The sequence below is a fragment of the Dama dama genome, chromosome 18, assembly GCF_033118175.1.
Source record: "Dama dama isolate Ldn47 chromosome 18, ASM3311817v1, whole genome shotgun sequence".
Lineage (NCBI taxonomy): Eukaryota > Metazoa > Chordata > Mammalia > Artiodactyla > Cervidae > Dama > Dama dama.
The window spans coordinates 14,713,030-14,722,287 of record NC_083698.1 but is presented as its reverse complement, the minus strand read 5'-3'; the positions used below and the strand labels follow the sequence as shown (position 1 = coordinate 14,722,287).

The following is a 9,258-nucleotide window of genomic DNA, read 5'->3' as shown; positions in this document are numbered from 1 at the left end:
CTCTGGCTAATATCAGAAAGCAACAGCATGACTTTGGTTTGGGAGAACTAGATAAAAAATGTCAGAACAAATAGTAGTAAAGTATGAGATATTGTGATTATTGCTAATGAATCAGTTGTGTTAGGGAACATTATATATATATAAGGCTTCAGTTATGAATTCATAATTACACATCAACAAACTGTCTGAGCAAGTGCCTAGTTTAGGGGAAAGATATCTATTTAAAGCCAGCATTTCCGAAGCCCAAAATGAGGCCTGCAAATAAGAGAAATAGTGGTTTTCATCTCAGGATCCTGCATGGGAATCCCCTTCTTTAGGTTTTTGAAGAGTTGTCTTGATCTACAAGCTACAAGCTTGTAAAATCTCTCTTGTTCTCCATGAAATTAAATTTTCAGTCTCTTATTTCCAGAACTTCTGAGAACTTCTTTAAGTACAAGGGTCAACAAAAGAAAGAAGTCATATGTAATACCAGGGACATGATGTTACACACTCTCCCCCTCTGAAATGTAACAGCGTCCGCGTTTTGATACACAGCTTTGGATGTGAAACTGTGAAACTGCCAGTTGCTCAGTGATGTCCGACTCTTTGCGATCCCACGGACTGTAGCTCACCAGGCTCGTCTGTCTGTGGGATTCTCCAGGCAAGAATGCAGGAGTGGGTGGCCATTCTCTTCTCCAGGGGATCTTCCTGATGCAAGGATCAAACCCGGGTCTCCTGCATTGCAGGCAGATTCTTTACCATCTGAGCTACCAGGAAGTCTCTTTTAATACCCAGTTGTCTCCAAATCTTAGCATACCTGGTCTGAAGAGCAGTTAACATTTGGTCAATGGCATGTGAGGCAAATGCCAAGAGATATGGTGGCACAGACAGTGAAGAATCTTCCTGCAATACAGGACACATGGTTTTGACCCCTGGGTCAGGAAGATCCCCTGGAGAAGGGAATGTCAACCCACTCCAGGACTCTTGCCTGGAGAATTCCACGGGCAGAGGAGCCTGGTGAGCTATCGTCCATGGGGTCACAAAGAGTTGGACATGACTGAGCGACTAGGCACACACACACGCACACTTGGCCATACAGATACAGGGCCAGCTTAATAAGCTTCCTGCTAATCAAGGCTATTCTAGGGGCAGACTACGGCCTGGAGCCCTCCACTGATTCTTCCCCAATCTGATGGCTTTGCTTCTCATTGGGGCTTCTCCATCTGGCATGTATGAAGAAGTCAGTCTCCCATCTCATTCTTTATTGCCTTAGCATGTATTTCCAACCGCCCGCCCCGCCCCCCCATTCAGAGTCTGGAAAAATTCATGCTTATGATTTCCCAGTTTACCATTCCCTGAAGGCAAGGTGCCAAAGAAGGAAACTGTGATTCTTTTTCCAGAACTTCTAAAGTCTATACACTTCAAGCCGGCAAGCATTTCCAAACCATGCAAAACATGGGGTTCAAAATAAGCCTTCTTACTCCCATTCTCAGGTCTACTGGGCTAGCCACACATGAGTCTTCTTTTGCCAGGCAAGTCTGTGGCTTTTAAAGGCACTTGGTACATAGCTGGGCTTACTGAGTGCTGAAGATTGCTGAAGATTTAAATACAGGATTATATTTTAATCTATCCAGGAAAAAAGTTTCACAGGGCCTTTCAGAGGGGCTTGCTTCCTGATTTCAAGTCCTATTTCTGTTCGGTAGTTCTTCCAGCTAACCGTTAGCAAATCTGGTTTTTTTTGTTTTTTGTTTTTTTTGCTCTCACACTCTTTTGACTGATGGGATATGCAGCTGTAGGACAGCTTGAAGCTCCAGTGGAGATGAAGTTAACAAGGTAAATGTAGAAAATGGGGTTCTGTGGAAACAGAAGGGCAATTCAATTTTTGACGACCTCTGAACTCACTGAAATTGTGCATGTAATATTAAGACTGAATTGTGGTGGCTCTCTACAACCCTGTAAAAATATTGGCACGGTCAGGAGTTAGTCATAATGAAAATGGATAAAACAACCTTGTAGCAATCTGATACTACCTTGGAGAATGTGGAAATGTCAAACAGGCCCTGTGACTGAAACGCAGTCATCATATAGAGCGGGACTGAAATGTTTTTAAACAGCTCTCCCCTCTCCTGTTTCCCACAACATAATGGGAAATTCAGACTACTTGGATGTAACTCTTTGAATATACAAAAATATTCATTAATAGATATTTGGTTGTGTCGCCATGATTTATTTAGATTAGAAACTTTAAAAATTCCCATGTGGATAATTCTCCATAAATATGAATGAAAAACCCTTTTCTTTTTCCACATGCCAGCTTTCAGTTTTACCGGCTTGAAGTTAAAAATAGCAAACTCTATATCTTATTAAAGTATTTATAACTGATTTTTTAAATTAAAGGTGCTACACGGCGGATGATTTTTCACCATCCATCATAATGTGGAACAGACATTTTGTCCTGTATCTCCTGCTTTTGCCAGCTTTTATGAGTCAAGCAATATATGGACAAAGAAAGAAAGGCTCAAAGACCAATTTACTTGCAAGGAAAAATCTCCAGGGTAAAAAAATGCTTTGTTTTATCTTTGTTAGTTTTAGTTTCTTAAAACCCTAAAATGAATTTTTCCAAATAGCACTTGGTATAAACAGCAAACCACATATTTATGTATATATGTGATATTCTATTTTGATATGATCATAAGGCACCTTACATACTGACAGAGCATACTTACATGGGTACTTAGAGAGCATACATAAGTGGGCACAACTGAGAACGCCACTCACATAGATAAAGAAACTGAGGCCCAGAAGGTGACGTGGCATGCTTGAGGCTGCAGACAAATTAACTAGCAAGTCACAGAGCTAGGATTCAACCTTCAGTTCTCACTATTAGGTTTCTTGGTCCCTCACCACTGCTGCAATGTGACGCATCCGGTCAGTTTCTCCCTTGATTTAAAAAATGTTAAAAAACTAAAAATTGCACCCAAACAAGATGGGGCCTCACCAATATGTCACACAATCTGGGAATGAGGCAGAGTGTTATTTACTTCTAGACAACTTTGCCTAGTGTTTGTTGAATTTTTAGACTACAATGTACTTTCTTTTCCTCTCACTTTAAGTTAAGTTTTACCTTAGGAAGATGCTCAGAATATATGGTATTTTGTTTGCTTTTGATTTGCACGATTTTAGAAGAGGAAAAGAATTTGAAGACTTGGAAAGAGATTTAGTTATTTACAATGTAAGCCCGATCTCCAAGGTACCTCTCTTTTTCACTTCCTTCTGCTCTTGGAAATCAGCAATTCAGACCACATGCCTCAGGGCTTTCCTCATGCAAATTTGTTTTACAAGTGGGGACAAGGATGCTGCCTAACCTATTTGCTCTATTTCAGACTCCACGTGCTTCATAGATCTTGTCTTCGTCGTCGACAGCTCTGAAAGTTCCAAAATTTTTCTCTTTGACAAACAAAAAGATTTTGTGGGTAGCTTGAGTGACAAGATATTTCAGTTGACCCCAGTGGGCTCCTTGAAATATGACATCAAACTGGCAGCCCTTCAGTTTAGCAGCTCTGTCCAAATTGATCCACCTTTTTCCTCCTGGAAAGATCTACAGACTTTTAGACAGAGGGTCAAGTCTATGAATTTCATTGGGCAAGGTACATTCTCTTATTATGCCATCGCCAATGCCACGAGGCTACTTAAGAGGGAAGGGCGTAAGGATGGCGTGAAAGTGGCTCTGCTGATGACTGATGGCATTGACCATCCGAAGAATCCAGATGTTCAAAGTATTTCTGAAGATGCCAGGACTGCAGGAATATTATTTATCACCATTGGACTTTCTACTGTAGTCAACGAAACCAAACTGCGCTTGATATCTGGGGATTTACCCAGTGTACCCATTCTCCTGTTGAATGATTCAACCCTTGTCGACAAAATTCAGGATCGCCTGGTAGGTACCTAACATGTTGATTTTATATACATTTCTTATAATAATGCTGATAATTTGTTCACAAATTCTGAAAGGATAAAGGTCAAAAAGATGAAAGGGAATAAAAAATCTACCTTTGAAATGGAAAGAAGAATCTTTCTGATGTGTCTCTACATTCTTGACAGTTTGCACCACATAAACTGGGGAGGTACCAGGCTAATTCTCTGTAATTGCATTCCTGACTTTACCATCAGCCATTGCTGAAGAGTTTGGAAGGATTCATTTCCAATCATCCATCTGGGACTCCTGTTTGTGCATCCTGGGCTCAGTGAACACTGCCGACTTATATTTGATTTGTGGTCAAATTGCAGTCTGCCATATTGTCTTAAGTTCTTTTTTTCCCGTTCCACTTGTGCAGAAATATTTTTTGACCCTTTGTCTCATCATTTGCCATATTATGCTCAAGTGAAGGTCGCAGACTTCCATTTTGAAAATTTATCTCCTTGATTCTTAGGTGTTAACAAGGTCATCTAATTTTAACTCAGGATTGGCGATATCACTGCTTTTCTTTATTGGTTATAAGAACCCTTCCTCGCTGCTAGGGAGAACACAACGCAAAGCAATCAAAACAAAATTCCTCTTCACCACATTTCTCAAGGAGGAACTCCTGGAGATAAGGTGGTTGATTTGTTAAGTGTCAAAAATTAATTTTCTTAAAAATGCTGATTTAAAAAAAAAAAAAATTCTTGACAAGAGGGCTAGGCTGATGTGTCCTTTAGGTCGTGAGTACTTCATATGGCTCTTTTCTATCGATTGAAAAAACCTCAGGCCCTCTTTCAGAGATTGTCTTGCTCCTTTTGTCCCATCTCTCAATTCTTTTTCCCAACATTACTTTGATTTTGTTACTCTCAGTTGTTTTTAGCACCAGACGCTGAGTTTTTCTTACCTGAATCACAGTGGTTATGTCTTGAGTGCTGTGTATTAGTCATTGCTCTGAGTGCTTTATATATTTTCTTTTATTCAATGTTTACAACAATCTTATAATGTAGGTACTCTTATTATCTCCATTTTATAGTTGAAAATTTAAGGCCAGGCAAAGACCCCAGAGCCTGCATGCTTGACCCTGTAAAGTTACATTGGGAGAGAAGAGAGTAATTTTTTAAATGGTTTTCTCAAGCAAAAATTCCTTGAAACAGTTAAGAAACATCCCTCTTCCCAAACCTACTGCTGTTTTTAGCCTTTTGAAACTTGGGCATTAGGGGAAGACGAGGGGGCAGTTCTGCCTAGACCTCAGACGATGGGCTCAGCCCTCAGGTACCTGGGGTGAATGCTTACGTGAGCATCTCTTCTGCAGGAAAGGGAACGTGCAGGGGGGTCAAGCTAACTGCCTAGCCCTGCCTGTGCCTAATTTGAGTCCTCACCACTGAATGAGACAGAAGTTTCCAGCATGTGCAGGAAAGAACCCCGGGGTTGTGATAATGAGTCATCCGCTGCTGACTGGAGAAGACACAGGACAGGCAGCTCCTTGTTTGGCCAGATGTGTCAGCTCAGGAGGTTCATACTCCCTCCAGACACACCCTTGCTAAGAACTCCTTCCCAACTGAGAGTGCAGGCTCTTGGCAGTACATCCGAAGCAAAACTGTTTCTGGGGAGACCGAAAAATGACCAAGCATCCTCATGACTCTACTCTTCCATAGCATCCTCTGATTTCGGCTTGTTTGTTCAGATGGAAGCTCTGTGAACAAGCCATTTCTTAGAAGGAGGTGCTGCTTTCCAAACAAACTGCAGGATCCAAACAGCTTATAGGGTTTTTCAAAGAGATATATACTAAGTATCAATGTTTCAAATGGCCACTGTCTAGGAAGCAAAACTGGACTTTTGCTCAGACTATCTGAAAAGTCCGTATCTAATCTGTTTCTGTTACATCTGTAGTTCAATTTTTCAAACTTTTCTTTTGAAAGAAAGAATCATGAAATTGACTTAAAAAAATAACTTACTTATGTATAAGCACAAAACTTCATCTACTTTAAATGCAAAATTCCGTGAGTTTTTCTAGATGTATTCACCCATGAAACCACCAACACAAATAGGATACGGAACATCTTCATCATCTCTAAAAGTTTCCTTATGCCTCTTTGCAATACATGCATTCCTTGTTCCTGAGATACTACTGACCTGACTTGTCACCCTAAATTAGTGTACATCTTCTAGAATTTTATATAAACAAGCGCACATCATGTGTACTCCTTTTGTCAGCTCCATCCTCCCAGTGTAATGATTCTGAAATTCATCTGGGTTGTTTTTCTATTGTCAGTTTATTCTTTTCATTGCAGAGTAGACTTTAGTTGAATTTATGGACAGGAGTGTACATGGTGAATAGATTTTGCAGGAGCCCAGAAAAATCAAGGAATCACTGCATGTTCCTTGGCACCTCTATCAGGAAGTATCATGTAAGAAACCCTGAAAACAATTTAGTTCTAAATTACCCAAGAGAGACCTGATGATTCCAAAAAGAAAATATTCGTGTTTCTGTTTTATTATGATTTACAGAATAGTACTGAACCCTAAAGAAACACATTCAAACCAACCTTCTGGATATATTACTTGGTCCTTTAAAAGAGCAAGAGAGAGTATGTGGATATTAAAAAAAAGTCTTTATTATCTTTGACCTTAAGCTTTAAAAAAAGTCTTTATGGGAATAACAATTATAAAAAAGTGGTCTCTTTATTTGGAGATTACTAAGAAAAACATTAATTTAGTGCATCTTCTCCCTCACAGAGCAAGAAGGGATCAACTTCATCGTTTCTATATCATCTTTAGAATCCTAGGCTTCATTGATTTATTAGGATGGTCTACTTCCCAGTTTTTCAAGGCCTCCTCTGTTTAGAGCCTTATTTCTGTTCTCTGAGATTTGATAATGGCTATTCTTCTGCTATATTAAGTTGCAAATATCATTTTTGTCATAGAATTTGTAATCCTTGCCTACTAAGTTCTTTATTCTCATCCTATTTGCTGTCATGCTAGTAACTTTAGCACCTTCCTCACATTTTCTCTGTTCCCTTCTGAGAGCATTGACCTCATGGTCACTCACAAAATTGGCAATTCCATTCTAGACTTCTTTTTTCCCACATATCTACCATCATAAAACTCTGACTCTGTTAATAAAATGCCACTTCTTTTTGCCCTGATGAGGTCCTTTCTCTATTTATACTTTTTCATTTAAATCACAGTATCCACCTAGACTTTCATTGAACAGGACCTTCCCTCTGGCTTTGACCACGTTCTCCCAACTGTTCTCCACGTGGCCTGCCTCTCTGCTTAAGCAAAATGCCTCACTACTCTCCAAGCCTCCAGCTCCGTCCACTTTTTAAAAATGTCGCTCCTCAGTGTTTCCTTTGTCTGATTGCCCACACGGGTCTTTATGCCTTTTTTCCTTATCAACTTTGACATATAGAACAACATTCCATTAATGAGTTGGTCCTTTGCATTCCTTTATTCAAAATCGTCCAGAAGGCCAACCAATTCCAAGAAACCATCGTATTCCTCCTTCTCTGCCAGCCAAGTCTAGGCTCTCCTCCCCACGCAGCTGGCTGTGCGGGGTTCTCTATCACTGGGGCTTATGGACTGCAAGTGCCCTCAGGGAGTGCAGCTTTGCTCTTGTTTGAAACAGTCTTATCTATTGTGAGGTTTGGGTCCATTTTTGTTTCCACGGATATATAAATTCAAGCAAACACAAAAGCCAATGAGTTCCAAAAATAATTAGTTGCATTGTTACAGCTTTTAAGCCTCGTGGCACATACATTTAAAGGGTAATGTGGCAAAGCAGAAATTGAATTTTCAAAGGAAAAGCTAAAAAAGTGTAAAATTACACATCTGCCGCACTAGTGGCTAAATTCATGAGTTTAAAATCGATAAGGATATTACTTAGTATAAAAATATGATAAAGGGACACAACTTTGAATTTTTCTTTATTTCAGTAGCTATTTTCAAATATTACAATCTGACTTGAATTATTAGTTGCTTTATTGCCTCTCTTTCAGATTTCTTTTCCTTCTCTCCCTCTCAGAGGAAACCAAGTTTCTGATGTATATTTTAAATATTTTCACAATTCGGATCATGTTCTAGGCATTCATCTTCAACTTTCTTTTTCATTCAACTTTTTAGGAAATTTATCTGTTAAAATATATAAATTCAATACATTGATTTTAACTGCTGAGTGGTATTTTGCTTATTGATCCATTATGTTATTGATGGACATTTTATTTCAGATTGTTCACTATTAAAAATAATGAATGCTGAACTATACAAGAATTTCTCTAGGCTGTGTCTGGAAAGTATGTCAGGATCACAGGTGGAAGCCAGGACTTGTCCTGGGCAGCCTGGAGATAAAGCATGTAAATTTCAACTTTCTAGGCACAGCCAAATATTCTGGAGAGGGTAATGCTGTTTTACACTAAAATTGTCAGTTTGGCTGAGTTTCCATTGTCCACATGACCTACTAGTTCTTAAAGACACAAGTATCTCATCTGCTTTCAGCCTGGGTTTACTTTGCCCAATAATTTAAAATCACTGGGGTAGGGCGAGAGAAAGAGAGCATAGTTGAGATGTTGATTTTGGTAGATAGGGTCTGTGGCCAGAGTTGGACAGCTCCCAAGACCACGGGGTCAAGCTTCTTTGTTTTATAGATGTGGAAAATGAACTGGAGGGATTATATGACTTGCCCATGGTCAGGTGGCTAGATAATGGTGGAAACAGGATGAAGACCCTAGATGACACTGAATTCCTAGCCTAAATTTTGGCCTGATTAAATCACCAGAGCTACCTAAAGCAAGTTGTTATATCTTCTCTAAACAACTCATTTGTATTGCAATAGATGTAGAGTAAGAACAAAACTAAAAGGATGCAGAGTCTTCTGTAAAGGTACAACTCTGACTTATCTTTAGCTTTCTCATTACATTATTTTTAACACCTTGCAACAAATATTCTAGTGCTTTTTGCTTCCGTTTTCTATTTTATCATGTGTGAGCTACCCCTCAGATTCAGTCATAAGGCATTAATTTGACACATAAATTCTATCTTCAGAGAGTAATGAGTCTATCTGTAAACATAGCTTGTGTCCACTGATTCAGACATGATCTTCAGTACACTTTTCAGGTAATAATACCCCACTGAACTGGAGTGGGGCAGTGAGGCCTAAAGGTCTGACAAAAACCACACTGTGAATTTCTCTAAAATTATGAATTGAAAGTAGTTTTGAAAAATATTCTGGCTAATTCATCTCTGTGTGGTTAAGTAGGAAATAGTGCTGAGCTTGGTCAAGTACCTCAGCCCAACAGTGTGACCCTGGGCAAGCCACAGCA

General features: G+C 39.4%; 1 protein-coding gene across 1 annotated transcript in view; it reads left to right on the top strand.

Annotated features, from left to right (window-relative positions):
• The first annotated feature begins 2,413 nt into the window (after window positions 1-2,413).
• COL28A1 (collagen type XXVIII alpha 1 chain) overlaps window positions 2,414-9,258 on the top strand; it is a 180,349-nt gene continuing 173,504 nt past the window's right edge. The window contains exons 1-2 of the mRNA XM_061164958.1: window positions 2,414-2,534; window positions 3,363-3,919. Coding sequence (XP_061020941.1) covers window positions 2,414-2,534; window positions 3,363-3,919 — 678 coding nt within the window. The remainder of the gene's footprint in view (window positions 2,535-3,362; window positions 3,920-9,258) is intronic.